The following is a 19,013-nucleotide window of genomic DNA, read 5'->3' as shown; positions in this document are numbered from 1 at the left end:
AATACCTACAGCACCAGAGGAGACAGGTTGCAAAAATGCCACCAATTTTGTGTTCATCCCCTCCTCAGTGAAACACACCCCCTGTGAGGGTCTCTGATATCCAAGTGTTTAACTCACACTCAGTGCAACTTGTAGTAAACCTCTTGTAAATGCCCCACCTGAAGTCCTTGGAGGCCAGCACCTCGTAGTAGTAGATGAGCTTGCACTTGTGGCTGGAGCCCTGCAGGGAGGCCAGGACATCGTCCACGCGGGGGAGGCTGGAGCTGGAGCAGGGCAGGGGCCCGTGCATCCTCCACTGCAGGATGTAAAAGCCAGGCCAGCGTGTGACATGGGACCCCTGCAGAGAGGGAGGACACCAGGTGACCACGGGTGTCTGGGGAATGGCTGAATGACCCAGCACAGGTGTCATTCACCTGTCCCACCTCCCTGAGACACAGCCCTGTAGTACCAGTAGGGAAAAAAAAAAAAAGCTTATTTAGCTTAATTTCCATAAGAATTTTAGCTTGGAGTCTCTTTCCAATGACTCACTCTAAATAAGAATTTCCCACTTTCACAGGGTACCCAGAAAATGATCACAGAATGGTTTGGGTGGGAATGGACCTTAAAGCCCATCCCATTCCAACCCCTTCCACTGTTCCAGGCTGCTCCAAGCCCCATCCATCCTGGCCTTGGGCACTGCCAGGGATCCAGGGGCAGCCACAGCTGCTCTGGGCACCCTGTGCCAGGGCCTGCCCACCCTGCCAGGGCACAATTCCTTCCCAATATCCCATCTGTCCCTGCCCTCTGGCAGTGGGAGCCATTCCCTGTGTCCTGTCCCTCCATCCCTTGTCCCCAGTCCCTCTCCAGTGGTCCTGGAGTCCCTTTAGGCCCTGGAAGGGGCTCTGAAATCTCCTTGAAGCCTTCTCTTCTACAGGTGAGCACCCCCAGCTCTCCCAGCCTGGCCCAGAGCAGAGGGGCTCCAGCCCTTGGGGATCTCCCTGGGCTCCCCTGGACTCTCTCCAGCAGCTCCAGGTCCTGCTGCTGTTGGCCCCAGGGCTGAGGCTGGGGTCTGTAGATGGGATCTCACCTGAGTGGGGCAGAATCCCTCCTCTGCTGCTGCTGGGAATGACCACAGCCCCCCTTTCTAGCAGCTCCTGATTTCCCACACCATCAATTCCCTCCCTGCCACCTGATTAGTCTGGAGCTTGCAGGACTCTGAAGCCATGGCAGGACCAAACCCCTCTGACCTGGATGCTCTCTCCTTCCCTGCAGACCAGGGGAGATTCCACCCGGCTGTAATCCACGCCCAGCACCCAGCTCTTGTCAATGAGCTGCACATTGTCCCCTGCACCAGAGGGACTTGGTGATGTGGCTTCTTTGTGACTTGGCTCAGGAGCTCGTTTGGAGTGGAAGAGGCTGAACACCACATCTCCCTTCAGGATGTCGAAGTCCCAGGTGATGACAGATTCCCCTTCCAGGATCTCCACAAGTATCTAAGAAAGGAACAGAACAAGCCCCTTGCAGGGTCAGGTGCTCAAATGGCAGCAGTGTGTTTGCCCACCCACTCTGGGGCAAACAGCCTTGGCTCCACAATCCTCCAGCTGGCTGATGGTCTTGATTCCTGAGGGGGATACACACCAATTCCCACTCCCAGCCACAGTACACCCACTCAGGTGTTTTTACCTTTTCTCCCCATATCAGAGTTGCTTGTAAATGAGTTACTTGTTCTAGGAAAACCTCAGTGGAACTGAGGCACAAAGAGCCAAATCAGAGTGACTCCCCATCAGAGAGGCCAGAAGACTGATTTGACACTGATTTGCTCCTTTTTGTGACATCCTGTTTCCTGGTGACTCTCATCAAGCACACATCTTCTTTTATCACCCCCACTACTGTCCCAGCTACACTGCTAGGAATGGGAGCTGAATTATCAGAAGAGAAACTGTGTGCCCTTTATTTCTCCCAAGAGGAGGAAGAGAGGGAGGAGGAGGAGACTGGACCTTACAGAAGATTAGGCCATAGCAGAGGTAAGAGACACTGCTGCTCAAACTGCTGTTCTTCACTCCCACACTTGCAGCTGTTCCCTTGCAGGAACAGCAGCTGCTGCTGAGCCCTCTGCTGCTGCCTGTGTTGGGAGCCCTTGGCTGCTCCAGTCAGCCCCAGCAGAGGGGACACTGTCACTGTGCCATCCCAGCACCTCAAGCTGTGCTCTGTACCTCGTGTGGGGCTCCTTTGAGGACACTGGCAGAGTGGTAGATGGTTTCTGTCCACAGCCGGATGTGATCCGAGTTCTCCGGCTCGTCCTCGGTCTGGTACAGGGACTTGGGGACGAGTCCTCCTTCTGAGACGGTGCACTGCAATGGCCAGACAGACAAACAGGAGGCTCAGGATGTTCCAGCAGTGAAGCAGGAACTCTTGCTGGCTGTCAGACACGGGCTGACCCCTCAGCTGAGCCAGAACTGCACCGTGGCTCTGAGCTCACTGAACTGCCGAGGTTTATGTGAGCTCCCTGTGAGAGCTGCCCTCTGACCCTGCCCAGCACTGCACGGGGCAGCCCTCTGGGCCCAAATGAACTACCTGCCCTGTGCCCACAGCAGGGGCAGGCTGGCCAGCACAGAGGCTTAACCCCTTCCAAAAGGCAGTGGAAGGCCACGGTGGTGAGGAAGAGGGAATCAGTTCCAGATTGCTCCTGTACACGAGCCATGAAAACCCACCATGCAGTCTCCTCCTAGGAAGTCTGGGATCACATCCTTGTCCACATAGTCCACCAGCCCTCCTGAGCCCTGGTAGTTATTGCCACTGTAGATGAGGAACTTCTGCCGTGTGTTCTCATTGATAAAGGGACTGACCTGGAAGACAAAGGGCACACAGGACATGGCTGTCACTGAGGGCAGCTGGGGACGCTGTCTGAGCCATCTCATGATGATGCTTTGGGCTCTACCCTGGAAAATCCCAGCAGTGTGCAGAGCTTCACAGCTCTGAGGCACTTCCCAAAGAGAGAGTAACAAACTGAAATGTTCTCTCTCTGCATCACCATTTCACAACACTTTCTGCTTCATGTAAAGGAAGTCTGCAGTCACTGCCTCACCTACAGACCTCACAAGAAATGTAACAACCACGTTCTCACACTGCCAGAGCAGTCAGCAGGCATCAGGCAGAACTAGATTTATTATTTACTGCTTATTACTACTACTTATTACCCTTCAATGTCCTACAGCATGAGGTTAAAAGGTGTCTGTCTTTTCCCATCTATATGAAAGCCCACCAAGTTTGGGTGGAATGGGGAATTCTGATCCAGGTTTCTCATCCTGTCCTGGTGGATGGCAGTCACCAGAACCCAGGGAGCTACAGGCACCCCATGAGCTGCTTCTGCTGTGGCTCTTCAGGAGCTCACCATAAGCTGCCTGGAGATTCTCCCTCCCTGCCTCTGCTGATGTAGCTGTCTGTGAACCTGCACAAGTGCCAGTGATCCTGCAGAGCCCAGGTTTCACCCACCAGGGTCCAGAGCACAGGGAAGACCCGTGGTGCTCTCACGATCAGGAGCCTCCCCAGGGTCTCAGGGTAGTTGTCCTCCACCACCTCAATGATCCTGAGCAGGGCCTTCACCCCAGGCCGCCAGAGATGCCTCATATTGAGCCCTTCCAAATCCACCAGGCACGTCCAGGATCTAAAATAAACAGGCAGAAAAAGACCTGTCAGAACTCTGTGGAGTGTGGTGGCTGCTCTGTTTAGCATCCACAGTAACCCCACAGCCTGTGGAGGATCTGGGGAAGCCACCAAGGGACACAAGCAGTTCCAATAAAAGCACATCTCCACTTGGGCAGCAGACACCTGAATCCAGGTGAGCTCCAGGTAACACAGACACCCAGCCCCAAGGGCAGGAACAGCTGTCACTCTGGAAGAAGGTGAAGGCATGCAGGCCTATTGCTAAAAATAATGCAAAAATGCATTTTAAATGAAGGTGGAATCTGGTAGACAGGCTCCTGTATTAAAAAAAGCCAAAATTTGAAAGATGTGGATTAAAATCACCAAGACAGAAAGATTAAATTAATTTGAGATGGGATATGAAAATTATGTAAAGAAGGATCAATGCTTGCTTTCCAATGAAACTGCAGGATTTGTCTGAATTAAAGTCCAACAAATAAATTTATATATATCTGTGGTCCCCACCCAGCCCATAAGACACATTGCTGTCTGCACTGTAACCCTAAGGACATCACCCCAAACCACAGCAGCATCCTTCACCATGGCACTGAGAGTCTGTAAGGACCCAGGAAAACCAATTATAAACCAATTTATACTGACGTGATGGGGCGGCCAAAGATGTTGGTGTTTTCCTCACATCTCTTCTGTCCTTCCTCATTAATGGACAGAACCTGGAGTCAAAGACAGAACAGACAGGGATTAGCCTGAGAATGGCTGAGTAACCAGGATGGCCCAGAGATATTATTTTAAAAAATACAGAAAGGAGAGGGCAGGGTTAGATGGGATATTGGGAAGGAATTGTTCCCTGGCAGGGTGGGCAGGCCCTGGCACAGGGTGCCCAGAGCAGCTGGGGCTGCCCCTGGATCCCTGGCAGTGTGCAAGGCCAGGCTGGACGGGGCTTGGAGCAGCCTGGGACAGTGGAAGGTGTCTCTGCCCGAGACAAGGGGTGGGGTGAGATGAGCTTTAAGGTCCCTTCCCACCCAAACCATTCCAGGATTCCTGATGCACCAGGACAAGACTTCCCAACAGCCTGAGGGGAAGAGGTGACACACAAAGGCACAGCTCACATGTCGCAGCAGGGATTCCTCTCCCAGGGCCTTCACCAAGCCCTTGGTGTCCATCTGGCCGAGGCGGAGGATGTAGAGCGGCCGCCCATCTTCAAAACAAAGGGGTTAGAGAGGGCAGCACTTTAGTCTCCCAGGCTATCACTCCCATACCTTTTTTAAAAGCCACACAAAATTTTTGAAAAGGATAAAAACCACTGCCAAAAGGAACCTGTTCAGAGAAAGTGCTTGGCACTGACTGATCTGTGCAGAGGAAATACAATGAGAGGGAAGCAGAGTGGCACTCGCAGGCACTGAACTGCTTTGCTAACTTTAAAAACGTCAATACAGCTTTCCTCAACACCCCAGGCCATGGGCGAGGTGCCAGGACCAGCTCCTCACCTTTGTCCTGGTAGTGCCACCCGCCAGTGTAGTACTCCTGCAGCAGGGCTGGGGGTCTCCAGGACTGCAGGATGAAATCCACCTGGTACTGCTTGCGCCAGGCCAGCGACTGGCACAGCATCTCCCGCGCTTTGTCGATGTTGAAATCGCGGGCGCGCAGGAACCGCAGGATGTGCTCATCCTTGGGGATCTGCCAGGAGAGAAAGCCCCAGGATCAGCACTGGAATGTTCCATTTGGCCTGCAGAGGAGGCTGCACAGTTGACACTAGTTTTTAATCTCTTAAAACAAAGACAGCAAACATTAAACTTCCGCCTCCCTCTCTCCGTAGCTAACCCAGCTGGAAGCAGCAGAGGGTGCCAGGAGCACAAAAGCAGGACCAGCTCACTGACTGTGGGAAGCCCTTCCCCAGAGCAGTTCCCAGGAGTCCCAGCAAACCCCAGGCTGGCTGATGTTTCCCTTGGCTGGTTATCCACAAGGACCTCCAAAATACTACATGAAAGTCAGGAAGCTGCAAGTTCACCTGCCCAGGGCAAATCAGCCCAAGATGGCAAGAGGTAACAAACAGCCACAGGTAACACACTGACCACACCAGGCACTGGAGGGGAATCACATCTGTGCAGTCTGAATGATGCCACCAGTACCAATTCCAGCTCTTGTGCTGCTGATGTTTGAACAGGAAAGCTGCTGAGTGCTTCCAAAGACTTCCCTGCCCCATAACACCACAATAACTCTTGATCCAAATCAACCTAAACCACAACACGCCCTCTCCCAATCACCCACCCCAGCACTAATCCTAACATCACAGGCACAGAAGCTTTCCAAAGCAAGTCTGCAGAATGGCTTATTCCAGCCTCCTTCCAGACCTGCCATGCTCTCTTTAGCTGGAGAATCAAAGAAAGTTTGGCAGGAGTGCCAAGCAGCAGGAATTAACAACAAACCTGATGGATTCCACAGAAGTGCCAAATCTGCCTAAGAGCCTGTCAGCTGCAAATCCAACTGGATTAAAGCTGCATGTGCTGCTGGATTCCCAGTCCCTCACTCCAACTTCTCCAAAAGTGCTTGGCCTCATTCTCTACAAGTTTGCATAAAAAATTCCAGCTCTGTGGAGCGGGGATCATCCCTTCCAGAGTATCCATACTGTGCTAGCACAACCCAAGCACTCCCAGCAAGAAAGCAAGGCTGGCAGCTGTGTCAGGAGGGAGCAATCTTGGATGCACAAGCAAGAGAGGGAACAATTGACTCACCCAAAGAAGGGGCAGAGTTCAGGCAGCCTAAACCAATCCTAAAGCACCTTAAGGAATGGGGGGAGATTAACACTGGTTCTAACACTGCATCTGTGTGTCCTGGGAAGGAGAGGGCAGCTTTCCCAAAGATGATCTCAGGAGTACTAAGAGTAATTCAGTATGACAACAAGTTTAAAGCCAGCAGAGTGTTGATCAGATAATTCAGGTTTGCGTTCCTGCTGCTCAGAGGCAGCTGTCACTCATCAGACCCAGCCCAGACACCCACAACAGCTCCTGGATCTCTGCACGAGAGGGGATGGCTGGTGGAAGGTTTGATACTTTCCCTGTTTCAAACCTCCCCTGTGCACAGCTCCAGGCAAGAATCAAATCCAGCACTTCTGTTTGGACCAAAGGCAGGAAGCTCCAAGAAGACTTATTTCACAGCAGAATTAGTCTTTTATCCTTGTCCAACCAAAGCAGTAACTCCCACATGCAAGTAAACAAAGGTTTAATTTCAGCCTGCTTTTGTATTCCCTGGTAAAACTGCTGCACTCTCCTGCATGGTGCAAAGCCTTGAACAGAGCTTTAAGTTGCTGCAAATTTAACACCATTTATAGCTCCTTCAACTCTTCAGATTTTTTAAGCAACAACATATCTGACTGTAAAGGTAAATGTCTGCTTTGGAAGGAATAAGGAAGGGATAGTGAAATAGGACAGAGGACAAAAATAAGAAGGGCCATTTTCCAAGAAACAGGAGATCTATTTTTTGATAATTTCTGACAGAGGAATAAGGCCATCTATGCTCTGAATTAAAAGAACAGATTGTCACAGCAAGGTAAGAGCCTCTCCAGGGACAATCCCAGCCTTGCAGGATAAGCTCCTGATTTTAGTCTGCGCTGTCAGGGAATCAGGAGAGGCAGCTGAGCAGTCAGGGGGTTCAATTTGAAGTTTCAGTAGTCAGCACCTCCCTACCTGTGTGCCCACATCCCCCTGGGGACAGCAAGGCCACCCACAGTCCTGAGGCAGCTCCACTGTCCCCTGAGCTCAGGACTCAGCTGCTCCCAGCACAGCACAGGGGACAAGGGCTGCCACTCCCTGCCCAGCTCCAAGCACCCAAGGGGCAGCTGTTCCATATTCTGCTTATGTGCTCTCACTTTCTCCTTCTCCAGCTTGATTCCCCAGCCTCTGACATGGATGGGGGAAACCAACCTGCGGGTTGATGTTTTTCAGCCTAAAAAAAGGTTTGGTGGTGCCTGTTCCAGCTGAAAGCAGGATCCTTGCAGCTCACACCAGGGACAAGGCCTCCCTCTCTCTGGGATGTCCTCCCATCCAGGAGCCACTAGGTGAGATATCTCCTACCCCAGTGGAGCCCACACCACTTCACTGTTCAGGTCTCCAGGAAAAGCTTCCTGTCCCCTCTCAGAGCACAGTCACACCTGGGGACTGATCCCTGCCTGTCCAGTGCCTCCCATCTGACTGGAGGCTGGATCACAGGCAGACACAGATCAAAAGCAGATTCCAGCAGAGCCCCTTTTCTTGGTGAAGCTGCTCCTGCTCACACAGCTCACTCACCACCCCTGGCTGGCTGGAGCCCAGCCCCAGCTCCTTCCTCAGGGGCAGAGCATCACAGTGACACAAGAGCAGCTGCCAGGGAGGTGCCACAGCCCTTCAAGGGGCCCTTTGCTACATCAGGTGTGTGCATATATGCAATATATTATATATTACATATATTCCTGTAGTCTCTACCGGCCCCCAGCAGCCCCCACTCTTCTGGTCCAAGTTATCCAGCCTGCTGTTGATGCCACTGTACACCGATGGCCTTGGCCAGCTCTGGCAGATGTTTGGGGTGGGAATCTATCAGCTCCTACAATTCAACAGCACTGTTGGTGTCTGGAGCTTATCAGCTGCTGGGAGCCTCTCACACTGCCCCAACACCTCCTGCTCTCTTCAGACTGAGGTTTGCTGGGAGCTGTTTCTCCATCCACATTCCTGGGTACCAACAAAACTCACGTGTCTGCTCACACACAAGGGAACTTCAGTTCAACAGCAGCAGAACAATAGCACTAAATCTTTGTTACATTTTATTTCTACAGAGGTGATTCACATTCGCTTTTCCAAGAAGAAACAGCATTCTAAATCATGTTCAGACTCAGATGAGACATGCTCAGCTCTGAGACATACAGCACAGCATGCAGGACTGGCAAAGCTCCTTGTAAGCAGCAGTGTCTCTTGGAAAGGCCAGGTAAAGAAAAAAGAATGAAAATCTTCCCAAACCCGGGAATGCAGAGCATCTCACCTAACCTATCCTGACTGAGCTGATTCCTCCTAAGCCAGGAAGCTTTTACTGTTGAAACTTCATCCAGCTCTTCTCTGCTTCCAAGTAAAATCACTTGCTCCTCTTCCTAAGAACCCTTTATCTGCTCAGCCCACCCAACTGCTCTCTCTGGTGCTATGCTCGGTCCTTCTTTCCTTCCCTCCTAATCCCCCTCCATCAGGAAATCTGGAGAAAAACCCCTTTCGAGGCATTCAAGCTGCTCTAGACCCTTTCTTTTCCCAATCACATATCAGTTACCCTGCTGGTCTGAGAGAGACTTTCCTTTAACCAAAAGGAGCCCAGGTAGCTTCTGGAGATTCCAGCAGAGCAGAGACATGCCTGTACTTCACTGCCCGTGCCACTTCTCAGGGAAAAATCAGAGAACCATGGAATTACCTTGAGCAGAAAGGGATTCAAGGATCATCCAGTCCAACTCCTGACCCTGCACAGACCCCCAACAATCCCACCCTGTGCCTGAGAGCATTGTCCAAACACTCCTGGAGCTCTGGCAGCCTCGGGGCTGTGCCCATTCCCTGGGGAGCTTGGGCAGTGCCCAGCACCCTCTGGGGGAAGAACCTTTCCTGACAGCCAACCTAACCTGTCCTGGCACAGCTCCAGCCATTCCTGTCCCTGTCACAAAGCAGAGACTGGAGCTGTCCCTCGGGAGGAGCTGCAGCCCCAGTGAGCTCTGTGCTCCATCTCCTCCAGCTGAACAGACCAAGTGCCCTCAGCTGCTCTTCCTATGGCTTCCCCCTGAGACCCTCCTCCACCCTCATGTTCCTCCTTGGGACACTTTCTGACATCTTTAGATCCTTCTGATGTCCTGATATCTGAGAATATCTGATATTCTGATAATCCTGGTGTCCAGGATTAGAGGTGAGGTCGCTCTGGCACAGAGCAGAGCAGGACAGTGCCTGCAGGGCACGGTGACCCTTTGGGCTGCCAGGGCCGACTCGTGCTCAGCTCAGCATCGACCAGGACCCCCAGGTCCCTTCCTGTGGTGTCACACTCCAGCCTCGCATTGCCCAGTGTGTTTGTGCATCCAGGGCTCCCCATCCCAGCTGGGGATCCCCCCGGATGCCCCTCAGTGCCTGCCCTACCCACCTTTCCCTTGTGAGTCTCCTGGAGCCACTGGCGCAGGCGGATCAGGCAGCTCTCCTGCATCGGGGTGAGATGGCCCAGGTAGCGCTCGATGTAATCCGCGTCCAGTTTGTCCGCTGCAGGGAGAAACAACAACTCAGAGCAGACTGGCACAGCCAGCAGGGAGGGCACCAGGTGTTTCTACACATTGGGTTGCCTATGATTTACATGGGATTTGCTCAGAAGCCTCATCCCAGCGGCCTGAGGGAGGAAGGGAAGGGAGGCAGGGATGGAGGGACACTATTCTGGTGACTGGGGCATGAGGCCCCAGGCAGCACATGCTGTATCACAGCTGGATCATTCCCCCTGTCTCTGATACTCCATTCAGCCCTGAATTGCTCCAGGAGGAGCTTTAAAAGATCTGTCATGAGCTCTGGCACTCAGCTCACCAACCACTCCAAAACTTGGGCACTTCCATCTCCACGTGCCCTAAATCTCATGCACAACTGCAGTGACAAGTGGCTTGCTGGAAAACCAAGCCATTATTCTACCCAGGGACACCAGAGACTAAGGGAGAACAACAGCACATTTCTGACAGCCAGGGAGGATTTTGGCAGGAGGAAAAGTCCTGTGCACACCAAGCAGCTCAATGCTCCTCCAGCTCAGAGACAAAGGACAAGGGGCTGGTGACTGCCAGCACCGAGGGACAGAGGGATGTGTCACCCAGGGCTGGCAGCTGCTAGCCAGCACAACAGGGTAGCTGGGACGAGCAGCCCAGGCAGCAGCTGGGGTGGAAGACACAGGGAGCAAGGCTGGGGACAGAGCTGGCTCTTTGTCAGGCACACAGCTCTCAGTAGATGCCATCACCTACAGAAGGAGGCCTGGACATCCACAGGATAACAAAGAAATTGCATTTGGAAGTGAGACATCCCATGGAACCCCCAGAGCTAGCAAGGTGAGGAGCAGGCCCAGGGAAGTTAATCCTGTCCTGAACAGGAATATGGGCAGTAAAACAAGGGTTCTTCTTCCTCTTCTACTAGCTGGGACCTGCCACTCTGAGGTCAACATTAATCTCAAACATTTCTCCTAATCAGCTTCTCCGTGGATTCCCATATGTTTTCCAGAAAAGCCCCCAGAGAATGTCAGGTGAGAGCAGAACTACTGATATTTCCAAATTCCAGGTTTTTTGCCTAGTTACACTCAGCAAAACAAGTGGAATGACAACTGTTTCTATTACAACAGCTCTGGATTCAAAGGAACCTCCTATTTCTTTTCTCCAGAGAAGTGTTTTATTTAGTCTAGAAAATACCATCAGACCAACACACAGAAAGATAAAGTTTGTTTCGGGCATTTTTTGGGAAAAATGCATTAGGAGACATTCCTCAAGTTTTTCTTGGTCTGATACAGGGCCAAAAACCTCCAAACCTGTCCCCAAGAATATTAATTTTGGAACAGATAAAATATTTAATTTCAGCATACTGAAGACCTTAAAGGGCTGATCAAACCTAATTTTTTTTTTCTAAGCTCCAAAACATACTGCCTGCATAGCTTTTTTGTTTTAGGGAAAAAAAAAAAAGTTCCATTGTTTATTTTTCTTGAAAAAAGAAAATAGCTTTCCCTCCTCCTCCTCCCCCACACTCCAGATGAAAAACCTGATGCCAAGAGAAATTCAAAAAGCTCCCTGGTCAGTGCTGCGGTGCCTACCGTCAGGGCTGGCAGGCTCTGGGGGCGGGCAGGGGCTGGCAGCCGGCTCCCTGCTGCTGCCTGCAGCCCCGGGATCCGGCGGGATGGCACCGGGATCCCGCCCGGCCGGGACTCGCTCCTCCTTCGCCGCGGCAGGGCTCCAGCGAGGGATGAACGTGATCCCTTGGGAGATCAGCTCCTTCAGGTAGTGCTCAATCACCTCCTTGCCCTGAAGGGGAAAACTCTCATTAGCAGAAAACCTCCTCCAGAGCCAACAAGGCACTGGAGTTTCCTCGGGACGGATGATGAATGCTGCTGAGGATAAACAGAGGAGAAATCTCTCCTTCCATCCCCATGATCCTGTCAAAAAACCTCCAGGATCAAAGCCCCCTGTAAATGATGAATTACACTAATGGCCAGGCAAATCCCAGTTATGGATGCAGCTGCCTTTCTAGCAGTTTTACCCCATCCTCCTGCTCCCAAACTGAATTAGCTGCCCTGTTCCTCCACAGCCCCAAGCCACTGACCCAAGCCCAAGCTCTGGAGACACAGGGGGTGATTTTCACCCAGAGCTTTCCCTTCCTGCACAAGAAGAGTGTTCCCAGTGTCCAGCAGCCCTGCACTCACAGCACCCAGTGCACAGCCTGTTCCATCCCTGCACAGCCACATTCCAGCCAGCTCTGTTCTGTTCTGTGCTCTTTGCACACTGGCTTTGCCTTCCTTTGCCCACCTGAGGGATTTCAGAGCCGTAAGCAAGAGCACAAAATTACACTGGGTCTGTTTACAGAAAGGCAAATAGAGGGCCTGGGGTGTTCAGGCAGCCAGGGAAGCCCACCTTACCCGTTTGATGTTGGAGGTGTACTGCTTCATGGCAATTTTTTCCACGGTGCTTTCAAAGCCAAAAAAGGATTTGATGTCCAGAGAGGCTGACTGCTCAAAGCAAGTCCACTCCTCGTTCTCAGGGTGAACCTGCAGCCAGGGGAACACACAGGACGGATGGTGGCAGTTGGCTCATGGCCCCTGGCACCACACTGGCAGTTCAACCTCCACAGCTACAGAGAGGGGCAGAGGAGGCACTGCCAGACCTGGAGTGACCACCCAGGTTCATTCCTGCTGTGAGAACCCTTTGTGAACTGGACATCCAGACTTCTGCTAACCCAACATTCTTCACATGCACAAAGAAATCAAGATTTAAACCCATCCCTGCCCCAGCAGACCTGAACTTTAGTAGTAAAAGCTGCACAAAAATAGCAGCGGAACTATCCACTTCAAGCCATCATGTCAAGGTCTCTTTATGGAAAGACAAGGATGGCCTTGTGGAATATGCAATTAAAACTCCTACACCTGCAAAGAAGAAAAATGCAAACCAGGTTTCTTTTTTAGTTTTGGATGGGAGACTTAGCCTTCTCCCCAAAACACTGGGGACATGGCAGAGCAGAGGGTTTCCCCACTCTTCAGCTCAACACACACCTTTCCCCTGTTTCCCCTCTGTTGCTCTATATATGGCAGAATCCTTCCCTCTTTTAAACTTAACCCTTTCCTGAGAAGACTCTGCCTTCTCTCTGCAGGTGCTGCTGTTCACAAACTGACACGAAAGAAAAACAACTCCAGCCCCCACACAAAGACACCATAAAAGACAAATTCCCTGGAGAGATATTAAGTAACTGCAGGAGCAGGATCATATTTCTCCAAGTTGCCTCAGAGAACACTGCAGAAAAGGAAAGATGAGAATAAACCTGCTTCCGGTGCACTCTGGCAGGGAAAAGGGAACTGGTAAAAATAGAGCAGGGAACCATCTTGAGGATGCAGCCAGCAGCTCCCACCCTGTTCCCCTCAAAGCCCAGATGCTGACGTTTCCTTCCTAAGGACACAGCCAAAATCAGTGAGTGTAACAATCTCAGAGTTGACCTGGGAGCATTTCAGACCTGTCAGTGCTTTTGATGATGATGGAAGTTTAATTTACAGGATTTTTTAGGATGTTTTAAGCAGTTTTTAGGAAGCCTCATGCAGCCATCAAGGGACCTCTGGCCCAGGAACACCCTCACCATCCAAAATGTTCCCAGCTTTTCCACTCCTCCTCTTGCATTAAGTTCCTCACAGCCTCCTTACTCCCAAGAAACTGAGCTGCTGTCCAGCTGCCAAAAGGGCAGGCAAGTAACAGGAGCTGGACATTTGTGTAAGGAACAGCAAGCAGGATCTGACTGCCTCCAGAAACAGCTGAGCTATTTCATGGTGACTGGGCCCTCAGAGCACCATTACAGTGAAACAGCACAGAAACAGCCACAGAGGGAGGCAGCCCAGGCCACAAATAAGGCCCAAGTCCTTTCTCCAAATCTTTAGAGCACGAAAATAATGACAAACAAGGTGCTAAAACTTTCACTTATTTGTGGGCAAAATAAATGGGCAGACTTCACTCAGACCCTTATAATAATGAATAGTAAGGGTTTAATTCTAGATTTCCAGATTTATAGACATGTCCAAGCTCTAGATGTTTTTGTTAGCCTGAATTTCAATCAAAAAGAAACTGAGGGAATACCAGCAGTTCTGTTTTCCACTTTCATTCCAAGCAGGGAATCAATCTGAATCAACAAACAATCAACCTGAAGATGTTTCTCAAGCCTTATGAAATCACAGAATGGTTTGGATGGACACACAGAATCACACACAGAATCACAAGGTTGGAAGAGACCTTTAAGATCATTGAGACCTTAAAGCCATTCTTGTTCCACACCCTGCCATGGGCAGGGACACTTTCCACTGTCCCAGGCTGCTCCAAGTCCTGTCCAACCTGACTTTGGACATTTCCAGGGATCCAGGGGCAGCCACAGCTGCTCTGGGCACTCTGTGCCAGGGCCTCCCCACCCTCACAAGGAAGAATTCCTTCCCAATGTCCTATTTGTCTGTGGGAAGCCATTCCTCCTGGCCTTGTCTTTCCAGGCCCTTCATCCATAGCACTGGAACAATCCCACACCCAGGACCCACCAGCCTTTCCAGCCCCAGCCTCTGATCCCAGCCCAGCGTTGCAGGGCTGCTCAAACCCATTCAGGCACCTTCCCCCTGTGTGAGTGCACAGCTCCCCCCTCCCAGCACAGCCAGCCCCAGCAGGGCTCTCACTGAGTAGCTGCAGGTCTCCCTGACCACCACCCGGTTGGCAAAGGTCTCGTTGTGGGCTTCGATGCGGAGCGTTCTCTCTCGCCAGTTCACTGTGTTCTTCTGGATGAAGAAGACATACTCTACCCCTGCAATCTGAAGAGGAGGGGGAAACAGAGAGACAAGAGTATTAGGAGCCTTTGTCTATCTGAGCCAGCAAAGAGAATGCAGGCTTCTCTGCTCCCAAGGTTCCACCTGCCTTCTTCAGCAGCCTGGGAGCATCCACATTCAGCTTGCAGCTTCGCTCAATGACATGGATGGCTCCGTCCTCACTCTTGGATTCGTGCAGGATTTCACTCCCCAGGAAGACTGGGATCTCTGGGCATGTAGGAAAGCGTTTCTCATAGGCCTAGAAGTGAAATTAAAGTAAACTTCAGCTTCTGGGTAAATCAATTTTAACTCTTTCTGAATTAATTCATTCCCTTACAGTGAAAGTCGAACAAAACCTGAGGCCCCTGAACCCTGGAGTTGGCCCCAGTTTTCTCAGAGATTAAGTTCAAGCAGAGTAGGTAAAAGCAGGGACAGCACCATATCAGTCACCAGCCAAGCATGTCCTAACATAACTTTTCCTTCACACGTGAAGTAGAAACAGAATTCTGTTGTTGAAGAATACTAAGAAGGGAATCATCACTTCAACATCAGGAAGCTCCTAACTAGCAAAAGCAAACAGAGCTCTGCTGATTTCTGTTGGCTAAAGACTTGAATATTATAATTTCTGGGTCAATACTGTCTGTATGAAGCCTTAAAATGTGATGTGCCAAACAGTTCTTGTTGCCCTAAACTATCAAAAATAAGACCACCAATTATTGGCTACTCACTTTGCCTCAATTTATCCATTTCTAAAACAGCTCTGTCCTGGCTCTGAAATCTTCTGTGTTCTATTAGCACATCCCTCTGAAAAGCCCTTTCTGCAAAGCTTCTTTAGCAGCTCTAGCAGAAATCCAGTCTTCCCTGGCACTTGCAGTGAAGCTCACTTGCATGAACAGTACCTACTGCTCCTGCTCCTTCCCTAACTTCATCTCTTACTATATTCTAAGATGTTTGCAGGATGGAATGTTTTCCTTGGATTTCTGAAAAACCTCTTGCATGTTGTGCTGCTGTTGCAAATATGTGCTCGCTGCACAAGCTGCCCAGAATTCCAGTGCAGCTGTTCCAGGAGGAGAACCTGTGCTCTCCTTCCACTGGACTCTCAGAGCTCAGATTTCCATCGTAAGATGTTTCTGCCATCATTCCAAGGCAATTCCTCTAGGAACTGCTGTCATCTTCCCATCTTCCAGAAGACACCACCATTTTATACAGCACAGAAAACCAAAAATGTTCATGAGTTCTCTGCCCCAAAAGCAAACATTGATGTGCTGATGCTGGAGCTGGGCTGTGCTGTCAGCTCCCCGTTAGCACAGCCATGCAAAGCCTGGATGCCCCTGCACAGATTCATGTCCCTGCTCCCAAAATAGCCCAGGCACTTAAGGACACATTCCATATCTCCTGCTCCCGGACCTCTGGATGGGAAAGGAGCTATTTCAGATTATCGTGTTGCTCCAGTATCAGAAGGGAAGTGCAGGCAGCTGCCAGCTGGAGTCCTGGCCAGAACAGAGCACGCAGGTTTGAAACCCTGCTCTCCCAGTCCCTCAGCAATATCCTGCTTGCTTTGCCACACTTCTCAGAGAACCTTTATCATGTCCTTCTACCTGTTCTTTTCATTCCTCATCACAGGAATAACAAAACCAGTTTAGATAAATGCAAAATTCCCATGGTAAGTGGCTGTTTCCAACGCAGATCCACCTGGCTCCAGCCAAGAGAAGCACACTCACTGCTTTAAGCAGCTTAATTTGTTAGGATGGAAGTTCATGGATCTGTGTCAGGCATTGCCACAGGACACTCCAGGCCCTCCTCTCCTGGTGCCCTCTGCTCCAGGACCACCTGGAAGGAGGGCTGCACACCTCAGCTCTCCTCTCTGCACTTGCCAGCCCATTCATCTGCTCAGGCAGAGTCAACACTTCCTATTAGTGCTTCCACCTGCCTCTCCCACCCTCCAGACTCCAAACCACCGCCCAGGGCTATCCTGAGGCCAAAGCCTTCACCTTGCTGGTCTCTTCTGTTCCAGCACATACACAAGGTATCTCTTCAGGCCACCCATTCTAAGTTACTGAGTCCTGAGTGGTTGGGCAGTGCATGCTGAGAACACCTTCAGAGACCTCTGGGGTACCAGAATATTTAGCAACTGGTTTTGAGCAGTTTGTCCCATGTCTCTCCATACACATGCCCTTAACACACTTGCAAAGAAGTGTCACTGAAAGCCCTTCCCTGAGAGAAGCTGCCCCAATTAACTCCACAAGGGTGGACAGCTTGATAGACAATGGGAAAGGGCCTTAAACTAAAAGAGGACACACTTAATTCAGATGTTAGGAAGAAATTCTTCCTTGTGAGGGTGTTGAGGGCCTGGCACAGGGTGCCCAGAGAAGCTGTGGCTGCGCCTGGATCCCTGGAAATGTCCAAGGAAATGTCAGGCTGGACAGGGCTTGGAGCAACCTGGGACAGCAAAATGTGCCCCTGCCCATGGCAAAGGGGTGGGACTGGATGAGCTTTTAGGGTCTCTTCCCACCCAAATTATTCTGTGATTCTGCTCCTTCAGGGGTGCAGCTGTGCCAAGAATATTTGAGGGAGTTTCCAGACAAACAAGAGCTGTTCTAGTGGGACCAGAGCCCTCCAAAAGGCCTCACTTGAACAGCTTCACCTGTAAGTGCCCCCTCACCATGGAGAGACCACAAGAGCCAGTCTGAAACCACCACTGAATCCAGGTGCCTGTGGCTCCCATCTGAAGGTAAACCACAGGATCTCAACTCCCAGCTGCTTCTTTCTCCATGAAGTATAGACTTGATCCAGCTGGAAACAGGCTCCCTAATAAACTGTCATTAGTCCTAAGACCAGGACTAAGAGAGCAGCCACTTTTTCAGTCAGCTAAACAACATCTGGAGCAGGAAGAGAGGCAGGGCAGAGGCACATGGCAGTGCACAGCCTGGTGATATAACTGCAACACCAGCCCAAACACATTGCCTAAATAGGGGGAACACTGCCATATTTGAGAAAGAATCCATATCCACATCGATATTAAGTCCTTTGCTAATCTTCTTTGCACAACAGCTCTAAAAATACAGCAGGGAAGATGCCTGAGATCACATGAAGGACAGCTGAAGCCCCACGCTGCAGACACAGACGGCAAAGCTGTTCCCAGAGCACCCAGACTTTCCATCCCTGCAGACTGAGTGAGCAGGAGAGCAGCCCATTTCTGCACCCAGCAGAATCCTCTTACCAAAATCACCCTCTCTATGCAACAGCCCATTGCTGCAACAGGGAAACTGAGGGAGGTTATAAAGACAGAGAAATACTTAATTTTTTTCAAGCCATCACAAGGCTGTTATGTATCCTCCTCTGGGATTCTGCAGAGTCCAAGGTGGACAACAGAACATCCCAGAGAAATGAAAGGCACAGAGTATTTAGTATTTATTGTTTTAATGCTTTGGCTGCCTGCACTTGCTCTTTCAGCTCCTTCCTGCAGGAACTGTGCACTGAGCAACATACAGGAACTAGGATTTGTCTCTCCCTTCTGTGCTTCTCCTTTCCCAGAAGGAACAAGTGTTCCTAGCAGTGTTGTGCTAGCACTGTGTGTTAAACTGTGGGTCTGCATTTTAAACTGACACTGGGATGACTAAAGTTTCTAACAGAATCAGATATATATCAAATATATATATATATAATAAAATTAATGGTGCCATGAAGCCACTCCCTCCCTTCCTGTAAACCCCACTGGGATTAACACCTCATACCCAAACCAACCACTCCACAAGGGGTGCTGGCTCAGGCCCACCAGTGTCCTCCCCTAAATAAAGTTGGTTTTTCCCAGATTTCTGGCCAAAGAATTGTTGCAAAAATCAGTGTTTTTATTGTAGTAGACTGTGACCAACAGTTCAAAGAGTAATTTAAATCTCTGCAGTCCTGAAACTGAAATTACACATTAAATTTCATGAGAGGGCTGAGTGAAGACAGAGGAACCCAGAATCTGTTTGAACTCATCAAGATCTTTTGCTTAGAACTATAACCAATTGTTTTTGGGTGCATCTAAAAGTAAAAAAAAAATATAAGCATTTAGATACAGTTCGTCAGAATGAAAAAATTCAACAAAGAAGAAATTAAAAAAAAAAAACAAAAAACAAGTGAAACGATTTCTAGCTGAAAAGTTAAAACATGCAGGAAAGTCAAAGATCTCAAAGGTTCAATAGTGTCAGATTTTCCTTTCACACTGAAGAGCCCAAACTAGGATAAGGATATTTCTAACTGGTTACAGTGACCTCTTCATCACAACAAAGACCCCTTAATGCCACTGAAGCTGACAAATTACAAGGAGCAACCATTAACAGTGATATGGCTGACTGTGAAAC

The 19,013-nt window shown here is 50.3% G+C and overlaps 1 protein-coding gene across 2 annotated transcripts in view; it reads right to left on the bottom strand.

The window, feature by feature from the left end:
- Nucleotides 1-19,013, bottom strand: part of SEC14L5 (SEC14 like lipid binding 5) — a 39,280-nt gene that overhangs the window by 4,704 nt on the left and 15,563 nt on the right. For both annotated transcript variants that reach the window (XM_004175009.6, XM_030284586.4), the window contains exons 4-16: nucleotides 14,777-14,926; nucleotides 14,542-14,673; nucleotides 12,268-12,396; nucleotides 11,449-11,656; nucleotides 9,769-9,881; nucleotides 5,127-5,316; nucleotides 4,749-4,837; nucleotides 4,282-4,352; nucleotides 3,472-3,643; nucleotides 2,691-2,825; nucleotides 2,193-2,330; nucleotides 1,227-1,472; nucleotides 159-337 (exon numbers count right to left, since the gene is read on the bottom strand). In XM_004175009.6, coding sequence (XP_004175057.3) covers nucleotides 159-337; nucleotides 1,227-1,472; nucleotides 2,193-2,330; nucleotides 2,691-2,825; nucleotides 3,472-3,643; nucleotides 4,282-4,352; nucleotides 4,749-4,837; nucleotides 5,127-5,316; nucleotides 9,769-9,881; nucleotides 11,449-11,656; nucleotides 12,268-12,396; nucleotides 14,542-14,673; nucleotides 14,777-14,926 — 1,952 coding nt within the window. The remainder of the gene's footprint in view (nucleotides 1-158; nucleotides 338-1,226; nucleotides 1,473-2,192; nucleotides 2,331-2,690; nucleotides 2,826-3,471; nucleotides 3,644-4,281; nucleotides 4,353-4,748; nucleotides 4,838-5,126; nucleotides 5,317-9,768; nucleotides 9,882-11,448; nucleotides 11,657-12,267; nucleotides 12,397-14,541; nucleotides 14,674-14,776; nucleotides 14,927-19,013) is intronic.

This window comes from Taeniopygia guttata, chromosome 14 (genome assembly GCF_048771995.1).
Source record: "Taeniopygia guttata chromosome 14, bTaeGut7.mat, whole genome shotgun sequence".
Taxonomy (NCBI): domain Eukaryota; kingdom Metazoa; phylum Chordata; class Aves; order Passeriformes; family Estrildidae; genus Taeniopygia; species Taeniopygia guttata.
This window is presented reverse-complemented; position numbering and strand designations above follow the sequence as displayed.